The 17,156-nt window shown below is 40.2% G+C and overlaps 1 protein-coding gene and 1 long non-coding RNA gene across 3 annotated transcripts; one reads left to right on the top strand and one right to left on the bottom strand.

Annotated features, from left to right (window-relative positions):
- Positions 1-1,373: 1,373 nt before the first annotated feature.
- Positions 1,374-11,258, bottom strand: LOC105926866. Of its 2 annotated transcripts, none has more exons than XR_001166251.3 (3): positions 10,645-11,258; positions 8,800-9,216; positions 1,374-4,746 (listed from the first exon to the last, which is right to left on the bottom strand). It is a non-coding gene; the product is annotated as an uncharacterized LOC105926866 (long non-coding RNA). The 2 variants fall into 2 exon arrangements; XR_002428220.2 differs by having other exon boundaries at positions 8,823-9,216; positions 10,645-11,252.
- Positions 11,259-16,202: 4,944 nt separating this feature from the next.
- Positions 16,203-16,953, top strand: LOC105926811 (dual specificity protein phosphatase 18). Its single transcript, XM_036144486.1, has one exon. The coding sequence runs from the start codon at positions 16,266-16,268 to the stop codon at positions 16,812-16,814; it is 549 nt and encodes a 182-aa protein (XP_036000379.1). The 5' UTR covers positions 16,203-16,265; the 3' UTR covers positions 16,815-16,953.
- Positions 16,954-17,156: the final 203 nt, after the last annotated feature.

Here is a 17,156-nt window from a genome sequence, read left to right as displayed (position 1 = left end):
TGTATGTAAACCTCTGAATTTGAAGAAGGTGGTTTAAAAAATTATTTTGTTTTTCTGGCATATAGCAAATAGAAAAAGAAAAAATTGGTAACACTTGCTGACCTGAAAAAAAAAGAATCCAGTCGGATTTAATTTTATTTAGAGAATTTTCATTTTATGTAGAAAAAAAAAACAGTTCTGCTTTTTTATTGAGAGAATGCAAATATCTGGTTGTGATTGTATATTGAATTGTACTTTATTTTAGACTTGACGAATCCAATTTTTTTCCTTTTTGTGTTTTATTTTTATTCTTTTTTTTTTTTTTTTCGTTCTGGATGTATTATTTTTTTCCAGTCATCTGTTTGACCAAAACAGCTGTAAGCCTGCTGATTTACCAAAGTAAGGCGCTAAATCAGACAGCAATTTACACGCAGAGTTGCCGTAATCTGAGGAAAATCGTTATCAGTTAAATGATAATCAATTAATGTGAAGTCATGGCGCCATCATTAATACATGAGTGTGTGAATGTCAGCGTAAAATCAAACACCTCAAATGGTGGCGCACACCGCTTTAAACACACAACCTGGTGAGATGCTGCCCTCTGCTGGAAATCTGCATATTTGCATGTAAAAGTTGAGGTTCAGGCAGAACAACGCTGTTTGAACAACGCGTTTATTCATTGAGGACCGTGTTTAGACAGATTAATCTAATTGAAAAAAAAAGTATCATCGAATGGCTAATCTTCATCTGTAGTCACAATAACAAAAGATGCCTACAAGATAAAAACCAATTGAGTCCACAAAACATAAAAATCTGACTTAAAACAATAATAGTTTTAATTTAGTTGTAGCAAGAGTTGGCCATTAAAAAGTGACCATCTTGGATCCTGTTGTTCAGCAATTGATACATTAAAAAAAAGAATCATGGTAGTTTTGTAGCATTTTTTATTTTCTATTCTTTTTACATAGATAAAAGGGGGAAAAACTAGAGGGGAGTTAAAGAAATTGATAATATATTCATATTTTGAACTTGCCTTCACGCAAATCTGTTTGAAGATGGTCCTGTTCCAAAGTGTTTTTCCTTTCCTTTGTTAAGGATATTTTTAGCTATAAACACAGTCCTTGTATGAACCAACAGTCTGAGGTCTAACCAACGTGTGTGTGTGTGTGTTTGTGTGTGTGAGTGTTTAAGGATCACTTAGTCACAGGTTGCCTGAAGATATTGTGATATTTAAGCTTATAAACTGTAGTAGGCAAAAGTGAAGAGTCATTTACTCCATACTGCCGCAAGAGAAATGTTTCAAACAGATTCACTTTCATCTGCCTAATCTTTGCTTATTGCTCAAAATCTGAACGTGTCACATTGTTTCTCCTATTTTAAATAATAGAACAGTATAAACAAGAAAACATGCTTTATTTGCGCACAATGCAGCTCTTAACAGAGGCATAGAGTTAAGACAACCAACAAGGAAGCGATGATGTAAACAAAAAGTTGCGCATACATTTCTTACATTCATGATTCTTCTGTCAGGTCTGAGAACTACTGAGAAATTACTTTATTTTCATCATATTCTGGAGGCACCTGGGACAATTTAACAACACTGATTCAAAGAATAACAGATGGAATCTGATGATAATAAAAAAAAAAAAAAATTGCCGAAAGAGCCATTTAATGTTAAACATTTTTCTCATCAAATATCTATTTTAGCTGAGGTAAAGGAACATGACACCTTAAACACTGTCTAGATAGATAGATAGATAGATAGATAGATAGATAGATAGATAGATAGATAGATAGATAGATAGATAGATAGATAGATAGATAGATAGATAGATAGATTTCCACAGTACTCATTCTTTTGGTCCCTGCCCTCTCTTCTAAGGTTTCTTTCAGCAAAGGAAGATCTGCTGATTTGAAACAATCCTGTCTCCCTTTGCAGCGTCAACGCCATAATTTAAGAGTTTTAATCATTTTAAAATTGCATGTGTCCCTTTGAAAGTATCCACAGGAACATGTGAAGGTCACAGATACTAAAATATCACATTTGTAACTGATACTAAGAAAAGTACAGGATATTTTTAATGTTATTGGAAAAAACATTTTCAACATTTCCTTATAAAGATTAGAAAAATATCAACACGATAACAAAATGTTTCTCTTCTTCATTGGCATAAAACCAAAACAATTAATATGTTGCTTTCCTGTATAGCAAAACAGTATAAGGGATAAAAGTTGCTATAAGTTGCAACATCCTTGATGTAAGTATACACCTTGGATTCAGTTGAAAAGGTAATGAAAACAACAATGTTTTCAGTGGTGATCAGCTGGGTAAGTTTGTTACTGGTTTGGACTCATTTCTAGTCTACTTTAGACCCTCTTCATTCTGGGTGTACAAAAAAAAGGAATAAATAAAACTACTTCCAAGACAAAAGAATATTTAATTCCTGATTTAAAACTGTTTTGTTGATGCATAGCACTTGGTTTTCTCAAACAGCTTCTGAATCCTTTACTTATGCGTAGAAGAGTAGCTGATGGGGTTCACTCTTTATTCCAGGGCCTTCCTCAACTCTGTCAGTGCTGTGTGTAGCTGACAGGGATGGCAAAGTCTTAATGGGGCCAGCAGGAAGTTCCCCATCTTTAAACATTCAACGTTACGGAGCCACGTATGCTTAATATTATGACGTTGATGGGGAGCGGCTGAGCGTCTGCTGTAAGAAGTTGTGTGCCAGCTTGGGAAAATGAAAATAGCTCCGTTTATGTACTTCGACTTTGATGCAAATGAGTATCTTTAAAAAATATAGTTACAAAAATAGAATAGTTGTGGGTTATATCAACTTATTGATGATTTTGAGACACACTCTTCCATCTCAGACGTCCATTCAAACACTCGAATACATTCGATCAGCGACGCGCCTCCTCGGTTTAAAGGGGCTTTGCTGACTGTCTCGTGAAAGCATAAAGTTAGGGATTTCAGTTAGTCCATGTTAGAGAATTAGTTTATTAGTAGGTTAGTTTGTTAGTTTGCAGAGCTATTAAAAGCTCGCTTGTTTTTTTTAAGAGATAAAACCTCAACTAAGAGCTAAAAACAAACTTGGGAAAGTTGATGCTTTGCTTTGGGAGAGGGAAGCCCATGGAGTGTCATGTAATAAGCATCACTGGTACCACAATGCATGCTTTAATTAATGTGAAATCAATCAGACGACAGGAAGATGTTAGTAAGAGTGGCAGATGGGCCGATACAGCCTCCACACTGTTAGTAAGAGCACCATGTAGGGGTTAGTTACTACCTGCAGGGACAAAAAGGCAGGGTTGACCACACAGCAAAATCAGAGAGAGAAAACTACTCTCTAAAAGATGCAAATTTAGCCTGAAAAATTAAATGTTTTGGAATCAGATTACATTTTTTTTTCTTATTTTTCCCGACAGTGTGTGGTCAACTGAGTCCGACCTCAGCAGCTGCTGCTGCTTCTCTTCCTCTCTTCTTGTTTTCAACGTTTCCTTTCCCCCCCGGTCCTGAAACCCTTCTTTCCATGCTCGCGTTGAGATTTCCTGAATCAGACACCTCCAAAAGAAGGATCGCAGGATCATGCAAGAGGAGTGTGCCTCTTAGATCGTAGGCGTAAAGCAGAAAGGGAAGTTAGTGGGTTAGAAACGCAAGCCGTCTGCATTCTCCACACGGGTTAGTAATCCTTCAACTGTTAGCAGACATTAGTACTGTTAGATATTAGTCAGATACTGTTAGTGCAATCCAGGCATGGGTAAAAGGCTATTTACACATCATTATTAGCATTTGCTGTAATTTGCTTAAGTGTTAAATGATGGGCCTGCTGGCACGGAAAACGGTCCGACTTATGCCAGCAGGCATCATTCAGAAAACTGCCTCCCACTAATTTCCAATGAACATCCCTGTGATCTAAATCACAAGGAGGACTGCTGCTGCCTTAATGAGGCTGTAACAAATGCTAAGAATCATCAGTAAATAATGTTTTATCCCTTATCTGGTACATCAAGGGGCCTAAACGGATCGTAGCGGCAGTTTCAGACCCATTACAGACACATCTTATCGGACTATTGAGACACACGTGCACACGGACTGCCACAAGCACAAATGGAGCGCACATGCAGAGAAACACATGCACTCACCCACACACACACACACACACACACACACACACACACACATCCCACACACTACCGATAAACTGCAGAATAGTACAGTAAAAATAGCTGGTTTCGCACTGAACCCGGGAGGTTTCTCAACAAACAGAAATGTGTGATTTACACATTATTTGAAGGTGGGAAAATCAGTCATTTTCACACGCTAGCACATATTATTTTTGTTCGTACAGGCCTTAAATATGAGATCTTTATAGGTTTTTAGATCTGGCAACACCGCAAGCCAGCCTTGACAAAAAGACGCACTAGGTGACATTATTAAAATAAGTGAAAACTTGAGAGAAGTAGTACACTGCAAGAAGATAAGGTAACACGATACAGATCATCTGCAGCTGATTAACAGCAAAAGGTTTCAGACTGTCTGATCAGCAGAAACAGAGACAGTAGAGGAATTGAACAAAGCTATAAAACAAAGCGTTAACAGAGCAGCAAATGATTCCGACTGATGTGCCTTCCAGCCGGCTATGATTAAACTGATCATGATGAGAAAGACACAGCTGTATGGATTCTTTCTTTTCGCTGATGAGCAGCAGCAGGAGCCGTCTCTTGGAGGAGGGTCAGAAACTGGGAAACTTTCCGATGTCTCAGCCACTGCAAGAGAAACAAACCAAACGCATGAAAAAAAAGCTATTTGCCGTCTTTTTTGATCTTATAGGTACATCTTTATCAATTAGAATATAACTGAATAGTGCATTGACGTAATTCAGCTCAAATAACAAAAGTCGATAGATTGTTTACAAACGGTGATGTTTTTAAGTATTTACGTTATGATCAGTAGGTGTTTGGGTTATTTGGGTTTCTTTTATATCTCCGTTTTCATAATTTTCCTGTTGTTTATGTTCTCTAGGTGCAGCTTTATTAGTTCATTCTTTTAGGGTTAATTTCTTGCTTGTTTCTTGTTTTCTATTCTCTGTGCATTCTAGTTTTATTTCGCTTAGATCTCTGCTTGTCTTCCCCATGGTTTAGCGTTTACCTCTGTCTCAGTTCAAGTCCTCTGTGTTCATTAGTCTCCTTCTCCCAGCCTCCTTGCTTGCCTTCGGCCCCAGTTGCTCCCCAGCTTCCAATCTCGTTTTCCTTACTTCCCTCAGTATTTAAGTTTGCTCTCGGCCATTGTTCCCCACTGGATCCTTCCATTGTAATGCTTGTTTTTCCATCTGCGCTCCATGTCCTGTTTTCTTCATGCCTTTCTGCAAGTTTTATCTTGTGTTATTATTAAATCGTCCTTCGCATTATGCTGCTCCCAAGTTCCTGTCTGCACTTTGGCCTTACAAAGAGCCCATGCTCCATGACAATTTATTTAATGCCGCCTGTTAAATCTGATATGTAACCAAACAGAACAAAAAAACACAACTCACCTCTATAGCATAGTGTAGCAAACGTAGAGCCCCTTGTCACGCTGTCTCTCCTCCTTTAACCAACACTTTTTTTGTAATGTATTTTCTCTGCTTAAATTAGTTCACACCTATTGTCAATATTCTTCCTTCTTTATGTTTTTTCTCATATCCTTTCAAACGAACGACTTATTTTAAAATAATCTATCAAAGCACGAGAACTATCAGATATTCAATTTCTGTCATAATTTGAAGGGATTAAATACAATTTTAATTTGGAGAGATTGTTAATTAGTTGCAGTCTTTCAATACTATATTTATGAAAATATAACAATATATGTTCAATAGTTTCATCTTTTCCTCAAAAATCGCATTTACCTGTATTATGTTTCCCTATTATGACCAAAGTACTATTTAATCCTGGGTGCCCAAATCTGAGAGGTGTTATAACTATTTATTCCCTCCTCTGCCATCCAGCCCTCCTCACTTCTCCCACTCTTAGCTGAATTCTATAAAACCATAAGCCTTTTCTTTCATCTTCCCATTGTTTTTGCCATCTTCTCCCCAATTTTCTTCTCTATGATACTTTAAACTTCCACTCTACTGACCTTTATCTCTGTCTGCTAAACTGTGTCTAGTAGCCTCTTCTGCTACCTTGTCTGCCATTACCTTTAATCCAAATACGGGCTGGTATCCATGCAGATGTAACAATTAATCCCATCATATTAATTTTAAATAATGTTTGCTGTATTTTTATCAAGATGTTGGGTCGGCTTTCGGAACAACTATTCTTGATACTAATTAATGATGAACTGCAATCCCAGTATGATATTAATGGCTGATCATCTTCGATCCACTTAAGAGCAAGTTGTATTGTCGCCATTTCTCCTGAATATGAATCAGTATATATTTTGACATACCCACGATGGACTCATTTTAAATCAAAAGGCTCCTTGAGCAGTTTGCATTAAGCAATAATCTGGCTCGTTGGATTTTAGATGTTTTTTTTAATTAACAGGACAAAGAGGGTGAGAGTAAACAACTGTCTCTCAGATTTTAAACATACTTTCACTGGGTCACCTCAAGGCTGCGTACTGTCACCTCTGCCTTTTATTCTATACACAAATGAGTGTCAGAGTAAATATGATAACAGGTTCATCAAGAATGCAGGCGATTCTGTTATTGTTAACCTTCTTAAAGAGAGTGAGAGCAGCCACAGCCCAGTGGCCGACGACTTTGTCCAGGTGTGAGAAGTCTTACCTCCACGTCAACAAAATATTTGATCATTGATTATAGGAGCAAACTTCACAAGTACAAAGTCACTTTAATTAAAAGGCCAAGACATTGAGAGAGTGTAGACATATAAATACATTGGGACTATTTTAGATGAAAAATTAAACGTTGAAGCAAACTGTGAATATGTGTGCAAGAAGTGCCTTTTCTGCTTAAGGAAACTCAGCCATTTTAACATTGACCATAATGACCATCTCTTATTGTGTTTTTATCGGATTGGTTTTATCTTTTTCTTTAGTGTCATGGTTTGATCATGCGACCCTGAAAGAAAGGAGTTCTCTTCAACAGATTGATAAACTGTCATCTAGACTGATTGGAGAATCTCAATAATCAGTTGCATCCCTGTTCATCAGGCAGGTACAGCAGACATCCTCTTCTGCTTTAAAAGAGGACTTGCATCCCCTTCTCTGTAAGTTCCAGCTTCTTCCCTCCAGACAGAGGTTCTTGTTCCCTTAATGTAGAACCAGACATTTTAAAAACAGCTTTGTTCCCACTGTGGTTACTGAAGTAAACAAGCTGAAATGATGCCAGCACTCTCATGCTAGATTTTGACTCCTCAAGCCTCTAGCACTTTGAACATGTCTTGATGCAAATGGTTTTGGGTATGTTTTTGCATAGTGTAGGTGGGTATGTATGTGTCTTAAACCACTGCAAAACAAGTTTGCCTACCAGTATAAATAAAATAGCATTGAACCTTGATATTTGTTAATATATTCTAGATCAGTATCTGAATTTTATCTTTCCTTTCTTATTTTCTAATAATTCCAGATCTACTGATTTTTGATTGGCAGAGGTACTAATGGACTAATCTTAAAATTATTGATCTGGATTTCTGCAGTTTTATATGATTTATGTTCCAACCATAACTTTTAGTTTGTTTTTTGTCTTTCTCCCAGCATGGTTCTAGCACTTTTTGTGTTGGATGGTTTGTCTCATGCCCTTTTAAATTTGCACAATAAATAAAGCTAACTGATCCCTGCTTAATGGTGGCTCTCCCACCTCTACAAATAAAGATGTTGTAGGTGTTTTAAATGCCCCAGTAATAATTCTTATTGCTTGGTATTGAATAGTATTTAATATTTCTAAACGTGTTTGAAGCTGAATCATAAACAATACTCATATAATCTACTGCTTTAATCAATCCTGTGTATAATTTTAAAAACAAATCTGAGGTTGGCAACCAACTTATGGGAGCATTACTGCCACCTACTGTTCATTTACCCTGAACTCACGTTTTATCCCAAGAACCTTTGCAAGATTTGCCATCTGACATCTAAATGTCCCTGAGTTAAATCTGTTTGTGTGTGGTGTGTTTCCCTTTTGGCTGAGTATGAACTAAGTAAACATGACGTAGTGAGTATAACAGCAAAAAATAGTCAAATTACAAAGACAAAAGAAAAGCAACACCCAAACACCTGGAGATTGTGACAGTTCTATCAACTCCAAAGTCTTTATGAAGATGCTGAATTTATTTTCCAAAAGGATTTGGCCCCTGTCCACACCACCAAACACACCAATGCTTGGTTTAACAGAGGCAGGATCCCTGTGCTTTATTGGCCAGCAAACTGACCCACAGAGAATCTATAGAGTGGTAAAAGGACGATGAAGGACACCAGACTAAACAACGCAAACCAGCTCGAAGCTAAAAATGTGTTTTCTGGGACGATCCTACATAATGTTGGATAAATAAATCTGGGAAACAGATTATGTTAATCAGATTTGATCATGGTGATTGCTTTCATGTTGGTTTATCTCTGCTCTAAACTGTAATCCTACAGAGGATGGCAGCAAACAAACAGAAACATGTCAGTGATTTAACACACTACTAATCTCTGATTGCCGCCCATGTTTCCTCCAATGCAACAGCTAAACACAAATATGCTTAAATGTGTCTGAGAACCAGAGGGACACTGAGTTAATAAAGAATACGCACTGTGGTTAAAATTCATCTAGACATAAAGTACCAATAGCCCAGGGTAGGAGTGTAAAATGAATATTAGGCAAATAAAAGTTATATCACCATGAAGCTGGAGGATTCAGTACCGTTCTGTAAGGCCGCGCAGCAAAGAGGATGGAGCAATGCCAGCTGGGGTACAAGGGGGTCTTGTTGAGGCCAAATCCGCTTCTTCATCAGTGTAACTGGAGAAGGGGCACACAACACAAAGCAGCAGAAACGGGGGATGCAACCCAACTGTCCTATCAAGATCCCAGAAGGGATCAGGGTCCTATGGACCCTGCATTTTATTATTTCCCATTATACCTGAGAAAAAAAGATTACACTGATAGCTAAATGACAAGAAATTGATCTATGAAGATCCACCTCCTTCAGTTTTAACAAAGATAACACATAACCTGCCCTGTTGGATCCTGCCACGGCCCTGTTTGGAGTCATGTCAGCAGCTCCAGGGATGATTCCTGCCCATCCAACACTGGTCGCCTAAAAAAGCAAACATAGATTCCTAATCAGATTGGGTCATTCTTTCTTTGCCTGCACTTTTTAAATGCCATTAACTACGTTGCCATTAGAATCCATAAAAATAGTTTTGTGGCAAATCAGATCGAAACGCTCTGGTTCATCAATTATGCAAAATCTGATTTGTGGATCCACTTCTAGTTATATCCATCAGCCACCAAGACACCACTGATGTTATTTGTTTGGTATTTAACACCTGTGGTCTCATGGTAAGCTGATTTAACCTGAACATATCCAAGAATGTGTTTAAGTGGTGGTTCTTTTGGTGATGCCTAAAAACACTGAAAGGTTTATATACACAAGTATGCCAAATTAAGATCGGTGGGTTTTGAAAAAATATTGTTATCAATTTATGACAGCAGGTGGCGTCGCATACCATAGACACATAAATTATTTGCTACACTAAAATAGGTTTATATGCCAAAAATGTGCATTGTGTAAATCGTTTAAACAACTTCCAAATATCTGCTTAGCTTTCCTTCCTCATCTCTTCTCTTACACTAGAATTCTCACCAGTTATGCAAGCTGAAATATAGGGTTATTTTGGTTTATGTTCAATGTAGATCACTGATCTAAAATGCTCCAAAGCATTGAACTACAAATGATCAAATGCAGTCTCTTTAAACTGTTAAATAATCCTTTAAGATGGAAGCTATAAAAAAAGACAACTATAACGTTTTATAAGGAGTATTTATTTCTTACAGTGCTTATAAAGTGTAAAACACTCCCAATCAGCTGGACCTGGAAATAAATATTATAAGCGTTGTTTGGGCTGAAATGAAGGATGAGTGCCCTACCGCCCCCAAGCCAGAGGTGGCATATCATCCATATCTAAAACCACCTCTGGACATATTTATTATTAACTACAGCATTAAACTTGCCACATTACATTATGACTGAACATTACTATCACACTATGGATGTTTTAATTCGCGTGATTACACCAAATGTATTTGCTTGATAGTTACAAAGCTTAAGAGCTGATTTAAAAGTAGAGTCATTCTTGATCAACGTAAAAGTTTTGAAACCCGTTTTTTTGTGTAAAACAGGCTCTCCTGCGCTCCCCCTGCTGGCCTGGGAGGCCAGAGCAGCAGATTAGTTTGCTTCTGCCTTTGGCCTGTTTCAGATGAAAAACTAGGTTTTAGTTTTAGATTTTAATAATTTGTAATTTTAATCATTTGTAATTTACGCAGTTTCTAGAAGAATACTATTTTGGATATTTTACTAAACCTGCCCATGAATTGGAGACCTATGGGCCCTTTATAATAAGGGGTTCTCAATGGAAGCGCCACACTAGTTGAAATAGTTTAATTAGTGAAAATAAAGAAAAATTAAAAAGACAATAGAAATTAAAAAGTTTAATTTAAACATTTTCAGAGTATTGTTCCATACCAGGGATCTTCAGGTTCCACCTGTCCCGCAGAAAATAGGGTGCGAAGAGATCATGGCTTCTTCCTTTTTTGTCCGCTTGCCCCTCCATCCTGGGAGCAAAGCTGTTCCACTTGCGCCTACCCGCTGCGTGACCGCGGCTTCTCTGCCTGCGCCGCATAAAGGACGTCTCTCCCAGCACCGCTTCCCCTGCCGTGCACCGTGAGCCGCGGCTCGGCGTCCCCTTCATGGCCGCCGAGCTGAAACCAGCAGAGGTGGGAGTGCCAGCCAGCAGCTGCTGCGCACTGACGGGGAGACGACGGTCCGGTTCGGGGGGAAACCGGACAAAGCGGAGCGGGAAGCTTTGAGCAAAGATGACGAAGCGAAGGTATTAGTGAGAACAGAGGCTCCTTTGAACGAGTGGGGACGCTGCAGTCCTGGGAGAATGCTCGCTCTCGGTCTCCAGCTGCTGCTACAGGTTTACGGTCTTTTGTATGCAAGCCCTTTATCCACCATCTGTGTTTCCTGGGCAACCGAGGATTGCCTGCAGGCACCAGCTAAAGCACTGCAGCCACCTCAAACGCAGCACTCCACTGCTCCATGCATCACTACCAGTCATTTTTAACAAGGGCCGCGAGGCTATATGTCCTTTAATGGCCAGCCAATGTATGCAAATTATTAAATTACTCTATTTGTAAAAAAAAAAAAAAATAAATAAATAAATGCTAAAACAATGTATTATTAGAATAGGCTGCACTATAAAAACTGCTGGGTTAAAACCGACCCAATTTGGGTTATATTTCTAATCCAGTCCTGGTTGAAACATGGACCAATCAAGTCCTGAATTTCTGTTAACACAACAATGGATCATGGGTCTGATTAAATTCATAATCTAAATGACAGGATTAAAGTGATTATTGTCTTCTCTTATGTTGAGGCAATCTGAGACTTTGTTGAAAAACACAGGCTAACCTGCATTCCTAAACTAGTGATATGCAGTATGGGTCAAATGAAGGATTTGCATCAATCTATTTAACTTATTCTTGCAGAGTTGATTATGCCTGTATCTCCAGGAATTAACTGGAAGGAAGTGGCTATACCCTGGACATGTCACTAGGGCAGACAGAGTTGTATGCACACACCTAAGGGGTTTAGAGATCCACCAATCAGCATTTTTTCACCAGTGTCCTTATATGCAGTCATATTCAGTAATTGAGAATTTATATTCCAATTAGATGTGTTTTTCAAGCTAAAAACATCCTTTAACACCAGCATTTGAGCAGGTATTAAACATACTTTTCATTAAGTCCACATTTCTGTATATTTCTGTTTTAATATTCTAATCTTAAATGTTGTATTTTCATTAGCTGTACCCCTAAAATCACCATATTCTACAGAAAGAAAGGCTTAAATATATTACTCAGTGTGTAGTTGTTGTATATGATATGTTCCACAGAGTTGTACAGCGGTACTGTTGGCTCCATTGTTGCCTTGCAGCAAGAAGGTCCTGGCTTCAAATTGCAGCCTGGGGTCTTTCTGCATGGAGTAGGCCTACTCTGGGTAAACTCCTCCCCTCCACACACACACACACACACACACACACACACACACACACAGAGATAAGTGGGTGTAGAATATGGATTGATGTGATTCACTTAGTGAATTGAGATACTAAATTTAAATAATTTATTGAATATGACTGTAAAGGGAGCTTCCAGTACCAATGTTATTCTTTAAGGACTATATACACTTAAATAATTTTTTTAAAAGAACACTTTGAAAACATATCAGATCATAATTGGAGAAGAAAGATCATGTTGGATTTCCATACTGATATGGAATGGGTAATGTGTTAGGAACAAAATAATGCCACATCATTTGATGAACAGGATATCAACCAGCCTAGAGCTTAATACAAAGTCAAAGAGAAAGGGAAACAGAAAAACTGATATGTCAGGGTAGTCCAATTTACTGAAATTTAATTGCAGCAACTCCAAATGGTCATCAGTTTGTGTGGCTCCACCTGTTTGTTTGCATGTCTGGCAGCATCGGGGCATGGTCCTTATGAAATGACGGATGGTGTCCTGGGGTATCTCCTCCCAGATCCTGACCAGGGCATCACTGAGCTCCTGGACTGTCCAAGGTGCAACCTGTTGGTGTCTGATGGACCTAAACATGATGTCCCCAGAGATGTTCTGTTGGATTTAGGTTAGGGGTAGAGATGCTAGGCAATGGTTGTAACGCTTACTGCTGATGAACCCGATATTCAACCGGACACTGAGTTACGTGTAAAAGGTTTATTGTAAAGATGATGAGTAGTGGCGGGTCAAGCAGATGAATCTTGGCTGAAGGTGCAGGCAGGCAGGGATGAGCATGAGACCAGAAGATGCAGGCAGCGACAGAGCAGAACAGGCGATGTGGACGGGGAACCACCAAGAACGGGCAGACCGAGAGACTGGAACTCACTTAGAAATAGGGACAACAGCAGCATGCAGACACAAGCGACCTTAACAGAAGAGTCCAGCCAGCTGAGCACACATGAACTGGTACAGAAAGGACACATCAAACTGGGCGATCCGACGCAGAAAGAGAAGTGACGTCCTGGCAGAGATGAGTTGGCTAAAGCAGGTATTTGTAGGCTGGTGAACAGGTGACCAACGTTGAATCTAATTACTGGCAGCAGGTGGAGTTGATGTAGGCTAATTGACAGGGGTAAAGCTGACAGGGTAGTGTCTGGTGGCTGAGAGGTGACAGGCTGAAGAAAAGTCCAAAGGCAAAACAAACAAAAACCCAAATCATGACAGGTATCAATTCCTACAACCTCCAGGAGCTGCCTGCACACTCTTGCCACCTGAGACCGGGCATTACTATGCACCAGGAGGAACCCAGGACCCACCAGCAAAGGGTCTAGCAATAGGTCTTAGGATTTCATCCTGATATACTTAATGACAGTCAGGTTGCCATCGTTTATCCAGGTTTGTACATCCCTCCATTGATATGTTGGAGCGATGTGGCACAGAGGTTAGGGAGTTCGTTTTGCAATTGGCAGGTTGCCGGTTCAATCCCCTGCACTCACTGTCTCTGTCGTTGTGTCCTTGGGCAAGACACTTCACCCGCATTGCCTGCTGGCGGTGGTCAGAGGGCCCGGTGGCGCCGGTGCATGGCAGCCTCGCCTCTGTCAGTCTGCCCCAGGGCAGCTGTAGCTACTAACATAGCTCACCACCGTCAGGGTGTGAATGTGAGTGTGAATGGGACTGAATGTAGTGTGAAGCGCTTTGGAGGTCTTCAAGACTAGTTAAAAGCGCTATACAAGTACAAGCCATTTACCATTTCTCCCCAAACTAAGACTGACCCACCACCAAACTGATCATGGTGAATAGTGTTGCAGGCGGCATAACGTTCATCGTAGCGTCTCCAAACCCTTTCATGTCTGTCCCATGAGGCCCAAGTGTACCTCAGAGTGCCAGTGGCGAAGCTGGCAATTCTGTTGTTTTCTGTCCAATGCCAACCGAGCTTTATGGTGCCAGGCAGTGACCACAGGGCTGGTTCTAGTGGTTTGGTCTCAGACATTCACACCAGAGGTCACTTTGTAGGGCTTTGACAGCACTCTCACCTCAAAGCAACAGATTCTGGTCCTGAGGATGCATTATCATCCTCTGACAGCCCTCTCCAGCTCTCATGTCTCTGGGAATCTCCTCCATGCTCCAGAGACTGTGCTGGGAGACAGAGCAAACCTTTTGGCAAGTGTTGAGGATCCCGGTGGAGTCGGACTGCTTGTGCAACCTCTGTAGGGTCTAGGTATCGCCTCCTGGTACCAGTAGTGACAATGACCCTGGACAAATACACAACCACTGAAAAGCAGTCAAAAAATGAGGAGGGGGAAAAAAAATATCTGTTGCCTCTGACTTTAGTGCACCTGTTGTTAATTTCATTGACACCAAAAGAGTCTACAATGATTACTACTGCAGAACTGATCTGATCAAAATTTCCTAAGTTAACTGACTTAATATTATACCCTGGTTAATTTTCTTTGAGCAATGTAGTAAACGATATAAGAACGGCATTCAAAATATTGTTTCTTGGCTTCCTTCCATGAGCAAAAATGAAATCATTTGTATCAGAAGCAGAGGTGAAGTCACAACATTTTTGACAGTGACAACTGGTTTTAAATAAACACAAAATCATTATGTGGCTAACGTGTTGAACTGCAACTTATATTAGCAATTAGTATATTTTGTGCAGATACTTTTAATAAAATATTGGTCATTCTTTGTTCCTTAACTCTGAGCTATACAAACCTCACCTGTTCACTTACAGATGGGGGTTGAAAGCTCAAATTTGTTAACTAGAACAACTTATCTATACTTTCTTGTTATCACCTAAAGGTGTCAATCTCTCTGGCTACCTTAGAGCCAGAATGAAGCAAAGACATGTCTCAATGTAAAATAGAACATAAAGTTTCCTTTCAAATAATTTTTTTCCATCTCTATTCTTCCGCTGACTATTTCTAAACACTTCGCTGACACTGTAAGTAGCTAACTCTCAGTGTTGTGCGGTCAGTAACAGGATCAACATTGAAGAGTGTGTCAGGGTGACCTGGTCGTGCTCAGTCTGGAGGGTTCTCTGGCCAGTCATGATCGGGCTGCAAATCAGACAGCTCCAGTCAGTACATCTCGACTTAACATGCAAGGAGGGAAGCTGGAATAAAATACACTCAGAAAGAAAGGAGAAATATGTTCCCTCTCCCCGGTCACAAGAGCAAACATTTTATCGATGTCAAAACGGTTCATAAATTCTTAAGAGCTGGTTATTACTTGTGTTGTAAAGTGGCATCACATTTCTTTAACTCATCTGTGCTACGTTGCAACGCCCTAATTGCATTTTGCACATCATGCATTAGAATAAATGAACTGAACAACACCATCCCTTCCCCACCCTACCAATACCAGATCGAGGCCATCTCTACAGTCAAACATCTATTTATTTAGTCATATTTAAAGAATTCAGTACAATATGTAATGTTACGGTTATCTGGATAACAATTACAGCTGTCGTAGTTTCAAGCAAGAACTTAAATGGTTGTCAGGTAACATATCCTCTAACTGTGCATTAAGTCCAACCCAAAACTCTACTAATCCAGTGGCCAAATGTTGGTAGAACATCCTTCCACCGGGACAGAATAAGTCTCCTGTAAAATGCAATCATGTTTCCCTGATCCTAACTCAGAGGAATATGTGGGCTTACACCGTACAGTGATATAAATGAAGACTAAAAAAAAAATTTCGAGTTTGTGAACATATTTTAGATTCTCAAACATACCTCTCCAGAATCTAAACTGTTTTGGACACAGCCAAAACCTATTCCTCTGCTTTAGCTTGTTACATAAACACTCTCCGCTAGGGGGCGACATTGTCGCGTTGGCTTCTTTTGATTTGATCTTTCTCGCTTGCCATATGGCTCCAGTTTGGTAACCTGACAACAGCCAGCTGTATGTATCACTCCGCCTAGCTCCACTCACATGTGTATGTGAGTGGAGCTAGGCGGAGTGATACATACAGCTGGCTGTTGTCAGGTTACCAGTTTGGCGCATTCTAGATGAAATCCGGCTGCAGTAGGCAACTATCGGGGGTGTCTGCTCCTCGTTTATGCATCAGTCTCCTCGTTCCGCTGGTCTCTCAGGCTTGTGCCGGGTCACCGAGCATCTTTTCCTGAGTAATGGCAGAGCAGCCAGGGACTGCTCCCAGGTGACGGAGAATGGGATAACCTGCATCATAAACGCCACAGAGACCCGGGGCGGCTCTGATCCTCCGCCCGGCGTGGAGTACATCCACATCCCGGTGTCTGACTCCCCGCTGTTCCTGCTCAGGGATCACTTTGACCAGGTGGCGGATAAAATACAGAGCACAGCAGAGCAACATGGCCGCACACTGGTGCACTGCAACGCCGGCGTGAGCCGCTCCGCCGCCCTCTGCCTGGCCTATCTGATGAAGCACCGCGGGGCCACCCTGCTGGAGGCCCACCGGCTGCTGAAGAGCTGTCGGCCCATCGTCAGGCCGAACCCCGGGTTCTGGAGGCAGCTCATCCAGTACGAGGCGGAGCTGCGTGGGAGCAGTTCGGTCAGCATGGTGCCCTCCTGTATAGGAGAAGTACCCGACATTTATGGAGAGGAGGCCAGGAACATGGTGCTGCTGTGAGGGACCAACACAAGATATCTTTTGGGTCCGAGGACAGATTTAATGTATTACATATTACTGGGCGAACTGAAGACATTTTACACGTTTAATCAAATGTAATTGAGAATTAATTGCAAAAATAAAAGCTAAAATACCAACATGCGTCACTATGTTTTGATTTTAAATCGGGTCAGCAACCTTTACAGTCTAAAGACCCATTTTTTTGCCTTCGGTCCAGCTAAACAAATTTTGTTTAGAGCCACAAGAGTTATGTCTCTTTGAAACAAGAGCTTGTTTTTATAGTATACTATAAAGAAATTTGTTTAATTTTTTTTAAAGATCAACAGTTATCTAACCAACAGT

Source organism: Fundulus heteroclitus, chromosome 12 (assembly GCF_011125445.2).
Source record: "Fundulus heteroclitus isolate FHET01 chromosome 12, MU-UCD_Fhet_4.1, whole genome shotgun sequence".
Lineage (NCBI taxonomy): Eukaryota > Metazoa > Chordata > Actinopteri > Cyprinodontiformes > Fundulidae > Fundulus > Fundulus heteroclitus.
Note: the sequence above shows the minus strand (reverse complement) of the source record. Positions and strands in the feature narration are given on the sequence as shown.

Coding starts and splice junctions, on each gene's coding strand:
- LOC105926811 (XM_036144486.1), top strand. CDS start 16,266: ATGCATCAGTCTCCTCGTTCCGCTGGTCTCTCAGGCTTGTGCCGGGTC.